At 41.3% G+C, this 14,574-nt stretch overlaps 1 protein-coding gene across 5 annotated transcripts in view; it reads left to right on the top strand.

Annotated features, from left to right (window-relative positions):
- LOC147013695 (thyroid hormone receptor alpha-like) overlaps nt 1-14,462 on the top strand; it is a 48,253-nt gene extending 33,791 nt beyond the window's left edge. For 4 of the 5 annotated variants that reach the window (XM_085850848.1, XM_085850846.1, XM_085850845.1 and 1 more), the window contains 4 exons: nt 3,248-3,453; nt 8,384-8,533; nt 10,808-11,066; nt 12,149-14,462. In XM_085850848.1, the coding sequence (XP_085706974.1) occupies nt 3,248-3,453; nt 8,384-8,533; nt 10,808-11,066; nt 12,149-12,390 (857 nt within the window). In that variant the 3' untranslated portion in view covers nt 12,391-14,462. Of the gene's footprint in view, nt 1-14; nt 2,637-3,247; nt 3,454-8,383; nt 8,534-10,807; nt 11,067-12,148 lie in introns of those variants that run through there. The other variant, XM_085850849.1, reaches the window with a different exon arrangement.
- The last annotated feature ends 112 nt before the right edge of the window (nt 14,463-14,574 follow it).

Consider the following 14,574-nt stretch of genomic DNA (forward strand, 5'->3'; position numbering starts at 1 on the left):
TCCCCAAAATCCAGTCCATACAAGCACTGAAAAGTGTGGGGGCCAGTACACACCCCTGCCAAACTCCAGTAGCATCCATAAATAAGTCAGAGATGGTACCACCACATCTCACAGCACTCTCAGCACCAGAGTATAGTTCAGATATCAAATTAATCAGTTTTGGTGGCACCCCACGAAGACCATGAATCCTCCAGAGGGCATCCCGATTCACTGAATCAAACGCTTTACAGAGATCAACATCGGCTGCAAGCAGCCCCTGCCGAAACTCTCGTCTGCATTCGATGAGGACCCGAAGGGCAAGGATACGGTCAATCGTTGACCTCTTTGGTTGTAAAGCTTGACTGCTCTGGGCACTGGTGCTCAAGCAAATGGTGGCGAACCCTATACAGAATTATCCGAGCAAAGACCTTGCCCGGCACCGAGAGCAGCGTCATGCCTCAGTAGTTGTTGCAGTCTTGGCGATCATCCTTCCCTTTCCAGAGAGGGACAACAAGGCCCCTCTTCCAGTCAGTTGTGAAGCTGTCTGTGTTCAAGGTAAAGCACAGAACTGCATGCAACGACAAGAGTGCAGCATTTCCACCACCCTTGAGAAGTTCAGCATAGATGCCACATATCCCAGGAGCTTTAGCCCATTTCAACCGGTTCACCGCAGCCTGGGTTTCCACAAACGAAGATGGACCACAATTGATTGGAGGGTCAACAATCGGGAAGGTGACATCTCTGATATCCAACTCAACAGCTGGTGGATCAGCCTGGTACAGCCGCTCAAAGTAACCAGCCTAGCCGGCCTTCACTTTGGACTCCTCTGTCAAGAGCCTACCACCCTCTGCTCTAACTGCAGTACACCGAGGGACGGGCTTGGAGGAACACAATGCGCGAATTCCCCTGTAAGCAGGCCGAGAATCACTTGATCACAGGTGATGCTCTACCCCCTCACAGATTCCTCGCACATGGACCTCCTTGTCCACCCACAGCGCACGTACAGTTTTACCCCTCAACTTCCTGAACAGCTCAGCTCTGCCATTAAGCCTGGCCCTGCGACTCTGGTCAATGGTATCCAGTGTCCCTCGAGAGACAATTCTGCTTTGCCCTACGGTAAGTTCCATGACATCCACCGGCAACATCAAGGATGGTAGTCTTGAAGGGACAACACAACTCTTCAGAATTCTCAAAGCAACCAGACCCCCCAAATCCCCACTCAGCCTGTTCACAAATTCCTCAGCCGAGGCTGGGATGGCTGACATTCTCCCATATTTAAGCTGAAACTTCAGAGTTGTTACAACAAGCCTTTCATCAGTATTGAGGAACTAAGCACTCTGGTAGACCCTGCAGTTCTGGATCATCCTCCAGCGACCATCAATGAGCACATGGTCAATCTCCTTTGCCACACCGCCAGCATCGGAATGCCAAGTTTCGACTCCATGGATGTTGTAAACTCCATGGACCAAAATCGGCCACTTGTTTGTCCGAAGCTGTGGAATACGTTGCAAAGTAATGTAGTTATTTCTTATGTTATTTTATAGCATCCATCATCGCTTCAGACATCAACTCCTTCCACTTCTCCAATGGTTTGATATCCGATCATCAATTTGGATTCAGACCAGATCACTTTACCCTGGATATGCCGATTCTGCTCTCCCAACAGTGGATGGAGGTCCTCAATGCCGGACATGAAATCAGAGCCGTCTCCCAAGACATATTGCATGCCTTCGATACAGTCTGGCACTCTACTCTGCTCACCAAACTCTCTTTCTCTGGTATCCAAGGACATCTCCACTTATGGCTCACAGACTTCCTCTCCTGTCGCAGCCAACGTGTGGTGCTAAATGGAGTTCTTTCATCCCCTCTTCCTATCCAGCCTGGAGTTCGTCAAGGCAGTGTTCTGGGCCCTGTTCTTTTTCTGGTTTTCATCAACAAACTCTCCAACTCTCTCAAAAATCCTCTTTATCTCTTGGCTGATGACTGCACTTTCTGTCGGACCATCTATCATCCCTCAGAGCGGCAAGCAGCAGCCTCTTCATTTTTTGCAGATCTGGATAAAATCACAGGCTTTTCCAACACATGGAACATGTCTTTCAACCCTGACAAATCTCACACTATCACTATGTCTCTCCGAAAGGACCGTCTGGAAACCCTCCCCCTCTCCCCCCACCCCCCATCTACTTTCTCAACAATTCTATTGAAGAAGTGCTTTCTTTCAAGCTTCTGGGTCTTACTACCTGCCATGATCTTTACTGGGAAAGCCATATTTCCAATCTGGCCTCCAAACCCAGTCACCCACTGGGCATCCTCCGTCATGCAAATTCCTTCCTTGGCACGTCTGAGCTCCTGATCACATACAAAGCTTTCATCCAGAGCCTGATGGAGGACTACTCTCCCCTTTGGGCTGGTGCTCCTGCCTCTCACCTTTCTCGGATTCACGCTGTGGAAACCAAGGCATTTCGGATCATTGGTATCTCCTGTGATGAGACTGAGGCTTTTGGGCCTCTCACTCTCTCACCGCAGGCAGGTTGGTGGCCTTTCTGTCTTCTACCTTCTCCTCCCCGGCCACGCCCACCTGCTCTGTCTGAGACATGTCTCCCCCGCCCCCCCATATTTCCGCAGGGCGCTCAAGGTTCGCCAGCAACTCACTTCTGGTAAAACTAACAAAATCACGAATCACTGCTCACCTTCACTCCTTCATTCCTCTTTTTTCCCCACCTCTGGAATAAACTCCCACACTCTATTAAATCCTATTCTTCCCACCAGGCCTTCAAAACAGCTGTTCACCACCACTTCTTATCTTCCCCCATCCAAAACCATGATCTTTTCTATCCCCGTTAATCCACCCCAAACCTACCTCCTTCAAATTTCCTGCTCTCCTTCCTGAAAGTCCCTGTAGTGTCCATCTTGTATACCCCATATTCCCCGCCCCATCCTTCTCCCTTCCACAGATCTCCTAATGTCTCTGTTCCCCACTGTTTTGTCCTTCACTCTCCTGCCCCTCTCATCTCCTGCTCCCCTTGTTGTGTGTTTCTGTGTGTTAGCTCTTATACGAGCCTCAACAATGTATACAACAAAAATATAAAATTATCAGTCTTGTTAAATCAATACAGTACAAGGTTAGTTATATACGAACGTCCAGGTCAAATTTGCAGCACCCTCACGTTGTGATAAATCCATGCACCATCATTAGCTGAGCCGGAACGATGGCTCAACATTTCCACAAGCATGTCAGTCTCACGCAAGCTCTCATTGTGGCCCACAGTGGTGCTGGACAATGGGAGGAGGCAAGCAAAGCGGCGCCTCATTGACAACAACCGGCAGAAACGCCGTCACAAGGAGACCATACGTCAGGCCTTGGAGCGCACAGGCCCTACGCAGAATGAGTGGGCCATGTTGTGGGCTGTGACGGAGGCACACCGGGCTACGAGTGCACAAGGAAATTGTTGGAAGGAACACCGCAGATTTTTGGTGAGCTCATGTTACCATAGCAATGCCCCAAGTTTTTGGAATCATTTGAGACCAACTTTCTCCTTTCATGCTCGTCAACAAATCAAAACTCCTTTTTCTTACAAGGAATATGCCATTTGGTAAGACGCATTTTGTTTCTCCTAAAATAAAGTGGGAAATGGAATTGTTTTGATTTATCTGATTGGACACAAGAAGAGTGACCACGCTATGCGTATCAGGGTCTGCCATGAAACAGCACTTGGATTTACCAAATTACATCACAAATAAACCTGCCAAGGATATCGTGTGTGTGCGACTCCGGAGCACATGTATTGATTGATGAAAAACACGCGTTCGTGAAAAATAAGGTATTGCCCCTGGGGATTTCCTACCACCTACAAATCACTGCAGACCATCACTGCACACATGGCCACCACCAATACCATCAATCTTACCAGACTTAATGTGGTAATGGTTAGAGTGTCTACTCTGAGTCCAGGAGGTCGGTGGTTCGAATCCCATCTGAGTCGTAGCAAAGACTTTAAAATGGTACATGGTGCTTCCTTGATTGATGCCCATTTAAAAGAATAAAGCATGCACAAACAACTGTAGGGTGGCAACCATTGTGCAGGCTTTGATGGGTTTAAAGGCCTCCTCCTCCTGCATCGAAGTTCCTTGTAAGGGAATGCATGTTCATTAATCTATCTATATATTACTAAAACTCTCATCTTGTGTGTATGTATGTATGTTCCCGAACTCCAGCCAAAACGGGACACGATAGTGCAAAAATTTGAGTGCCACCTTACTCACTATTCTCCTGCGTTGTGCAGTATCAAGTTTCGTTGAAATCGGGCAACGAAAAAAATTATTTAAAAATCAATTCCCATTTCAGTCAAGTACTCTTCGGGAGAATTTGATCAATGCAAACAACCTCAGCGGTATAGTTCGCTGGAGCTATCTTTTTGGGTTTTTCTTTCTTGAAATGATTTATTTTAAAATCTCAAACATTTAGTAGAGACAAAGAACGATTTATTTTTCAGCATAAAATAAACATCGCCATTTTGATCTAATACTTCCGTGTTCATTAATAAATAAAATTGTGTTTAGAAGATTACGCACAATAATTTCTTCGACTTTCTTTTCTCCGTTTTTTTTTTTTTTCACATTGACGCGCAATGTCAATTTTTATTCAAATCGGGCAACGAAAAAATTATTTAAAAATCAATTCCTGATTTAGTCAAGTACTCTTCGGGATAATTTGATCAATGCAAACAACCTCCGCGGTATAGTTCGCTGGAGCTATCTTTTTTCTTTCTTTCTTTTTTTTTTGAAATAATTCTTTTCATCAACCGCTGTCACAACGGGAATCCAATGGGTTCACGGGTCATCTACTATATTACTAAAACTCTCATATTGTATATATGTTTCCAAAATACATCCAAAACGGTACAAAAGAGCACAACAATTTTAGGGCCACCTTACTCATTCTCCTGTGGTGTGCAGTATCAAGTTTCGTTCAAATCGGGCAACAAAAAAAATTATTTAAAAATCAATTCCCAATTCAGTCAAGTACTCTTCGGGATTATTTGATCAATGCAACCTCAGCGGTGTCGTTCCCTGGAGCTATATTTTTTTCTTGAAATTACTTTTTTCATCAACCGCTCTCACAACGGGAACCCAACAGGTTCACGGGTCGTCCAGTATTCCATAAAAATCAAAATGTGATTAATTACAGGGTCATTCCGTGCCAACTCACCTAAGGGTCCCCAGGTCACCTCCTCAGATTTTGCTGGAAAAATTCTTAAATGTAGATCTATATGGCTCTACCCACGATGCAAAAGACTAGCTTTCAATTCCTCATAGTTTAAAAAATATCTATCTCTGGAGACCTTTGAAATTTGGCCCTAAAAATGCCAAATGTGAAAAACGCATTTTTTTCCAAATTCAGTGGCTTATAATTTTATAATGGACTCCTCTAGAAAGCTAATATTGCAAATATTTACTAATTGGCATCCAAGTTTTTCAATTATGGCATCAGATAGCTTCTGGGATGCATATTTCTCACTCTATAGGAAGCTAAAAATGCCTTTTTGGCCAAAACGAGCTATAATAAGGTGAAACTATAGGAGCCCTCCTGAAAATATGGAACAAGTTAGAATTTTTTCGTCATAACACAGTGATTATAGGGTCATTATCTATCCATAGATGCATTTTTGCTGGGATAATACAGTTAGGTGATGAATTATAAAAGTTTTAACATAAGCCCTTGCCTCTGAGGGCTCGAAAATGGACCAATTTTCTCCCCTGGTTTGACCATGTGGCTAGGGGTTCAGGATCTTCATTTTTTTTTCTAAAGATTGCCTCATATAAGATGTGTCTACTGACCGAATAATTTTATCTAACGCCCATGGCTTCATCGTAAAATATATTTTTATTTACATGCACGTTTTTTTAATAATTATTCACTTTTTTCATATTCAGAAGTTTATAAAATCTTAAATGGAACTATCCAGGAAAGAGTTACTGCAGAATTTTATAAACTGGTAAACAAAATTTCAGATTGTGGCATCAGAATGTCTCTGGAAAGCACATACTCCTAGTTTTAGGAAGCCAAATATGGCAATTTGGCCCACTTGGTACAAAACAAGGTGAACTTGCAGGGGTGCGCATGAGGCTAAAGTATGTTTCTTATTATACATTAGTGATAAGGATGTTATTTATTCATAAATACATGCTAATGATTACTTTCGTAAGTGATTGCAAATTATAAATTAGAACAAATTTGATTAGTTGAGTGGCAGCTTTTTTTATTTACAGATATACAGACAATGAATATTAGTAATTTTTATACCTTAGAAAACTCTTTAATGACCTTTCATCTTTTATGACATTCATTATCATGATTATCTAGCACTCAGAAGCACAGAATTTTACATCTTAGAAAACAGGTCTAATTAAAATAACAGGTCTAAAAAATAACTAAAACAGGACATGTTTTTTAAATTAAAACCCAAGCATATGTTTGTATTATTATCATTACAAGAATTTATTTTTGAATAAAAAAATGTACTTATAATTATTAATTTATGAGAAGAATAATCGAAGTTGTTACATAACCTCAGTTAATGCCCCCTGCATATTCACAATTTTGGTCAAAGTGACATTTTCAACTTCCTACAGATAGAAACATATGCATTTATCAGGCATTCTGATAACAGATCCTTAAATTTCATATGCCAGTTTATAAATATCTGCAGTATCACTTTGCTAGAGTGTTCAGTTTCAGATTTATAAGCTCATGAATCTGAAAAAAGTAAATAATTATAAAAAACGTGCATGTAAATAAAAATTTATTTTCATATGAAGCCATGGGCGTTAGATAAAATTATTCGGTCAGTAGACACATCTTATATGAGGCAATCTTTAGAAAAACAAGGACAAATGTTTCCAAGAGCAGCGTCCTAAAGGTTTTGTCGGCTAAAAAAAAATAACAACTTCCGATATTTCATCACGTGCCTTGATTAAGCCAATAGCGAGACCTGTCATAGTGTATTTACGTATTTACGAAATATAGTGCATTTACAAAATAAATAATGTATTTACGAATTTACAATACATTAAATGGAATAATCTTTAAATAGTAACGTGAACTTTTCGAAACTTTAAAGCAAATGTCCGAATATATTTGAAAGTTCATGATAGACGCTCTCAAAAGGCACCCTCAATGCGAGGATGTGTACAAGTGTTTAGTATTTAAGGAGATCCGGATCGTGTATATAAAAGAGCTGAGTCCTAATATAAGGGTTTTGTCTTCACAAGAAGAAGAAGAAGAACAATTACACCAAGCGTTCTTAGAGCAGCGTTCGCTACGTGAGACGCTGCTAAAAATTAAGATCCTAAACCCCCTTGCCACATGGTCAAACCAGGGGACAAAATTGGTGCATTTTAGAGCCCTCGGAGGCAAGGGATTATGTTAAAACTTTTATAATTCATCACCTAATTGTATTATCCCAACAAAAATGTATCTATGGATAGATAATGACCCTATAATCACTGTGTTATGAGGAAAAAATTTTAAGTTGTTCCAGATTTTCAGGAGGGCTACTATAGTTTCACCTTATTTTAGCTCGTTTTGGCCCAAAAGCAATTTTTAGCTTCCTATAGAGTGAGAAATATGCATCCCAGAGGCTATCTGATGCCGTAATTGAAAAATTTGGATGCCAATTAGTAAATATTTGCAATATTAGCTTTCTTGAGGAGTCCATTATAAAATTATAAGCCCCTGAAGTTGGAAAAAAATGCGTTTTTCACATTTGGCATTTTTAGGGCCAAATTTCAAAGGTCTCGAGAGATAGATATTTTTTAAACTATGAGGAATTGAAAGCTAATCTTTTGCATGGTGGGTAGAGCCATATAGACTTACATTTAAGAATTTTTCCAGCAAAATCTGAGGAGGTGACCTGGGGAGGTGTTTGAAATTTAGGTGAGTTGGCACGGAATGACCCTACAGTAGGTGTGTGGAAGTGCTGAAAAATTTCAGGGGTATTTTCGAACTGGTTTATGTGTGGAGTCAGGGGAGGGGAAGGAGGGGGAGATTGGTAGTCTGAAGTTCCAAATATGAATCCACCTGGATTTTTATCCGAAGAGGAAGAAATTTGTACAATAGCACAAAATATATTCTTTATTTAATATCAATCTTCGTGACCCACTATAATAGCACTCACCTATTTTCATGCAGGGCATCTTACAGATTCAAATTTAGATTTACTGAATATGATGATTTGTCCAAACTCTAAATTATACTTTCACTTTGAAATTAAATTGTTTTCTGGAGTTAGGGAAAAACATCTTCAATGTGGGTGTAAGAGAAAAGAGGAATAGATCGTAAGATGCCAGAAGGTAATGGTGGATTTGTTCTGATTGAACTCCCGACATTCAAATGCTCTCACAGCACGAGGCCATCGGCCCTACCCTCACTCCGCCAGCTGAAGATGATCTTGACAAGGTGAATATGAAGGCTTTCTGCAAGTTCCTCAGTATCATCACACCTGCCATCACACGTGTCGTTGACTTTGCCAAGAGGTTGCCGAAGTTCTGCGAGGTGAGCCGTGAAAATCTCTTGACTATCGGGGTCTCATTAAGTGGCAACGTGGCCACAAATGAAGCATAATCATTGCCTTTTGCACCCTCCTTGAATTTTCACAATGAAAGTTACAAAATAATTCAATGCATTAAAAAAATAATGGATTCACCGTGAAGCTTCTTTCTACTTTCAATGAGGAAGTGTTAAAATATTAGCATCAAACATTCCTTTCTCACTGGACACGAAGGATAGCTCAGAAGTTGCCTCTGAGCTGTTTAGTCCAGATTTGATTCTCAACCGAACTATAAACTGTTACTCTGATGCTTTACAGGCAGGTGCTGCATCGGTGAGTATGCTATCCTTCACAGGGAATATTAAGCCGGCTGTGCCATCCACTAGCATTCACTTGTGGACTTTAAAGATCCCACGGTACCTTTTCCAAACCACTCGGCCATTGTGCTTAGTGCTATGGACAAATTGTAAATTATTGTCCTGGTGTACGGAGGCACCGGATCAGTGACATAGCTACACCACACTAATGATGCAACAGGTAAACACTCGGAACATGATCTGATGGAGAGACTCTGTCATTCTCTGATGCACTGTGCATCAGCACTGGGCCTGAATCCTCTTTCATCCCTCGCGTACTGTCCACAGTCAGGACAATTAAACCGGGGAGTCTCATAAAAACAGAGCAACGGTCTATGAATGTCCCATTAAAATTGATGTTGAAACTTGTCAAATGTAGACGGCATGGTGTTCTTTTTTCGGAGGAACTTTTCTACAATGATACAATTTGTTTGATTACGTCATCCATGTCTAAAACTACAATGGGGGTCAAACAGCTTGGACCACCATGGGTCTTTACATGTGCATGATCTAGAAAGTTGATGGTCTTGAGCACGTCAAATGCAGCCAATCAACACTCGGCGGATGTCACCCCTTTGACATACTATTACACCCACATCCTACAGGTGCGGCAGGAGAGGGTCATGTTATTATCCTCCCTGTGGTATGTAGATTACAGCACATCTAGGCTTGGAAACGTTCGTCTATACCTGGTGTTGGCTTAATGGTTTGGGTGGTGGGCTTGGAATCCTAGGATCCTTAGTTCAAATCCCGCTCAGCTGTTGAATTAATACCAGGTGGGGTTGACTATGCCTGTCATCCTTCCGAGGTCGGCAAAATGAGTGCCAGCTTGCTGGTATCTTGTGTTGGTGTGGCGACCCGTCCAGGATTGTGTCCAATAGCCAAGGAGACTGCTCAGGCAGCACCAAAGCTCTGCACAGAGTATGGTCCGGATGGATGGATGGATGGATGCATGGATGGAACTGTTCATCTGTGGTGGAAAAGATAAGCATATAATGCCTCAAGGATGTCGGGATTGCTCCAAATTTCTTTCAGTTTAGTGTTAAACAGCAGTAGTGACTGTTTAAAAAGGTAATCATACATGTTTGTGGTTTATAATATTTTAACTTCTGGTGGGCTCGCCCCACAAAACTCCACAATAAGCTATTTATACACATGAATATGCTGTTTGTCCAAGGAGGTAAAACCCCTTTGGGAGAAGGGATATTATGAGTATTAATATTGTTTTGTAATAACATTAATATTATGCTATTATCATCAGTGTTGTTATTACTTTTGTTCTTCGAAGCAGACTTGGAAAAATGCCACGATTTGCTAACTTAACATGAATATACACCTGAACATGGATTTCACCCAAGGTGGAAAACCCCCTTGGGAAGGAGGGCAAATGAAGTCACTGTAACCTCCATTGTCTGACTCTTAGTCCTCCTGTCAACTTTGGTTGAGATTGGATAAGTAATCACTGAATGTATCGCAGTCAAAAAACAGACAGACAAATGTCAAATTGCGTATTTTAGTACGACATTGTACAGTACAATGACTGTATCACTTTACTTGATTTGGTGCTGAAGGGGAAGGTGATTGAATGGGGGAAAACTGACAAATTTTTTGAAAAGCAAATTACTAACTCCGATCAATATTGAATATCCTATCAACTTAACATCTGTTTGTGAAAATAATCAACGCCGGTCAGAAAATGCAACACCATTGAAATTTCCGGTAATTTGTGCAGAGGCAGCCATGTCTTGCATTTGTGAGTCATGGTTGTCACGAGCACATCACTATTGAGGAGGATAGAGGTTTCATTAAAAAAAAATTTATATGAGGGGTTGAGACGTATCTTTTAGAACCATAAAGGTGGGATTAACCTGAAGTTCAGAGGTTGTTTGGCTCAACAGTATGAATGTGTTATTCCTTTGACAGCTTCCTTGTGAGGATCAGATTGTCTTGCTGAAGGGATGTTGCATGGAGATCATGTCGCTTCGTGCCGCCGTTCGCTACGACTCCGAAAGTAAAACGCTAACACTGAATGGCGAGATTGCCGTGACGAGGGAACAGTTCAAACACGGTGGCCTGGGAGCTGTCTCCGACTCCATTTTTGATCTGGCTCAGTCTCTCGCGGCTTTCAACCTCGACGACACTGAAGTTGCTCTCCTGCAGGCAGTGCTGCTTTTTTCATCAGGTATCGGTGCAGAAAACATGACGTGCGGTTGTACGTAATTATTTATTACTTGCAAATCGAAGACTTTAAAAGTATATTGGTCGGTCGATTTTGTTATTCTGTCTGTTTGTCTGTCTGTCAATCACCTACAGGTCACAATTTTAAACCGATCTTCACAAAACTTCACCACATGGTAGAGTTTGGCATTAGCAAGAAGCCTATTGTTTTTCAGGTCAAAAGGTCAACATAGGCCAAAGGTCAACAACTTAGGTGAGATTTCTAAAATCCTCAATTTTCATCCGATTGACTTGAAATTTGAAGAGGATTAATATTTCAGGTCACTGAATTCAACCAGCCAATTATTTTTGATGTCAACATCGATCAAAAGGTCAGCATAGGCCAAAGGTCAACAACTAAGCTGTAATTTCTAAAATTGTCAATTTTCATCCGATGCACTTGAAATTCGAGGAGGATTTGCCTATTTGCGCATTGAATACAACCACCAATTACTTTTGAGGTCAAATTTGTTTTATGGATTTTGCAAGTATGCATGACATATTCCTTCTTTATTTATTTATTTGAGGAAAAACATTTTTCTTTTGATGTTAATATTTAGTAAATCTTGTTTCTATGATGATCCCTATTTGTGTTCAATAAACCGCCAGAATACACAGACATGATCCGAAAGAACTCTACAATATTCCCCAACAATCGTACTTTTAAATCGACCATATATATATATATATATATATATATATATATATATATATATATATATATATATATATATATATATATATATATATATATATATATACACATACATATATATATATATATAAATACTTTGCCCGATGGGTTTTTTATTCAATTTCCTTTTTTTTCCCCCCTTTGGAGGTGTAAATGTAATTCATAGAGGAAAAAAAAAATCTCACCACCTTAAAATGTGAATGAAGAATCGAATATGTGTTTCTTAATTTTAGACACCTTTAATTTCGAATTAACCATTGTGACTCTAACATTGTCGGGTATCGTTATCTCCAATAAGGTTTTATTCCCCCCGAAAGAGCTGGAAAAGTGGCTTTTTTTTGTCTCACCTGTAGATCGTCCTGGACTACATGGGGTAGTAGCAGTGGAACAGGCACAGGACGAATACCTTCTCACACTGGAACACTACATCAACCACAAGGCCCGCAGCATCCAGTACTTCTGGCCAAAGCTCCTCATGAAGGTCACGGACCTTCGACTCATCGGTGCTTCCCACTCCGCCCAGCTCCTTCACATGAAAGTGGAGTGCCCCACGGAACTCTTCCCTCCACTCTTCCTTGAAGTGTTTGAAGACTAGACTTGATATGCTGAAGCATTTTCCTTCGGATGTGATTTTACGTCCTTTGTCCTGTATTGCTCGAAGCATTGAGTGAACGGCACATCAACTGTGTCGATCGCCAGTCGTGCAGACCAAGCCGATGAGGTCCTCTTTACAAAGCCTCTCGAGGTGAAAGGTCAATCGAGGAACTACAACGTAAACATTTTCCCAGCTTGGTTGAATGCAAAGAAATTCAGAACGTGAGTTAAAATTGCATGACCTTGGCATCACTTTCAGCTGAGGAAAAGTATAACTATCCTGGGAAATAAATTTCTTACTAATCGTGGTCTAGGGGTAATGTTGAATGGGGTGGAAGTGGGAAAAGAAATACTCTTGGAACGAAGGAAAAAGAATGCGGTGGGAGCTGAAAGTAGCTGATGACATGCAACAAGCATGTGATGGTAACTGTTCCCAAGTCTTATAGATCGAAGTTGTCTATTTAACCACACACGGCGGGTCTTTATGATGTAGTGGTACTGAGTATAGAGGGTCGACATCCTTTCCAAAATGATGGTGACGTTTCAGTGAGTTTGTTAATTTTACCTTATTTTTATTAAGGTGTGACCTGGAACCTCTTAGTCTCGTTTTCTGCCGAACAGCTCATTTTTAATCCAGGTATCGAGACGTGTAGAAAATGGAACGACATGGGCCATAGAGTCAACAAACACAAAGTGGAGAAAAGAGGAAACGAGGATAAGTACGTACGGATGAGCAGCAGCATGAGGCGAGGAGGTGCAGGTAAAAGTCTCAGCATATCCATACAATATCTAGAGGTGGAACATGAGAAAGAACATGAGGTGGTAGAGGGCAGCGAACTCCAAGTTCTGGATCTGGAAGAAGAGCATGCGACGACAGACTCAGGAAGGGGAACACAGTTCTACAGGCAAGATTAGGGGGGAAGGAATGAATAGAGATGACGATAAAGCTTCGACTCGGGGAGGGTAAGAAGGTGAGGTTATTTTTTTTTTTTTGATAGAACGAATGTGACATTGGAAGTTGGGTGATAGAGGTGGTAGGGGTTGTGTTGGGAGGTGAGAAGGTGGGAGCAGCAAAAGCAAAAAAGAGCTGTTAAAAACAAACCACAACACAACCAACCTGCCTGCGGTAAGCAATAAGCACACCCGAAGACAACACCTCCTGTCTTTGGATGCCAATAACAAGGAAAGGCAAAAATGATGAGACGCTGGAGCACCGGGCTATAATGTGAAGTCATATTCCACAGGACTTTGATGCATCTGATGGCAAAGAGAGGTTGAGGAAGGACTTGTCACTGTGGAGAATGCTGATGCAAAAGCCAGAATGGAGATGTGATGGGCCCAGGATGAGTGGTAGCTCATGGTGAGGTCCAGGAGCTTCACAGACTGAACCTTTCCGAAATGCTGACCATAGAAATATATATTTTGCGAAATATTAAAAATATACAAGTAACCAGTTGCTTATTTTCTCAAGATTGTCAGAGAAGGATGCTGTCACAGCCTGCTTGGTAGGGGAGAACCTGTTCTGCCCAGAGTGAAGTCGTCTGTAAAGTGATACAACGGGTATTCCAGTGATAAAGAGAGATCGTTGATGTACACAACAATGAGACAGTTAGTCCCAGAACGATACCTTGAGGGATGCCGACCTTTCTCTCGAGATGGAGCGTGGGAAATGGCACCGTCCAAACCAATATCCTCCCTGCAAGCATTCAGGGAATCAGAAAATTGGGCCTGGAGGGAATCCTGGATAACATTAACTGACAGTGTGGAAATCAAGGTGGGGTGCCAGACAGAATCAGGTGGACAAGAGATGTCTCTGGCCATCTCTCTGTTGTGGACATAGAGGAAGCAGCATGTCCAGGGTGGAATTATCCTTAATCAGAGATCATAGAGTTGGAGAAAAGATGAATGCTGAGGTTCACTGGAATGATCACTTGCATTAATTTGTTTATGATGGAGATACGACTGACTTGTATTTGAGAGGGTTTATTTTTACACCATTCTTATGAATTGGAGGTAATAGTGGCAACTTTTGTTGCAGGCAAGAGACCTCAGAAAATGACATGGAGCGTGGGAAATGGCACCGTCCAGGTGTCATATATATATATATATATATATATATATATATATATATATATATATATATATATATATATATATATATATATATATATATATATATATATAT

The sequence above is a fragment of the Eptatretus burgeri genome, chromosome 13 (genome assembly GCF_056783735.1).
Source record: "Eptatretus burgeri isolate ZD-2024b chromosome 13, Ebu_testis_v1, whole genome shotgun sequence".
NCBI classification, from domain to species: domain Eukaryota; kingdom Metazoa; phylum Chordata; class Myxini; order Myxiniformes; family Myxinidae; genus Eptatretus; species Eptatretus burgeri.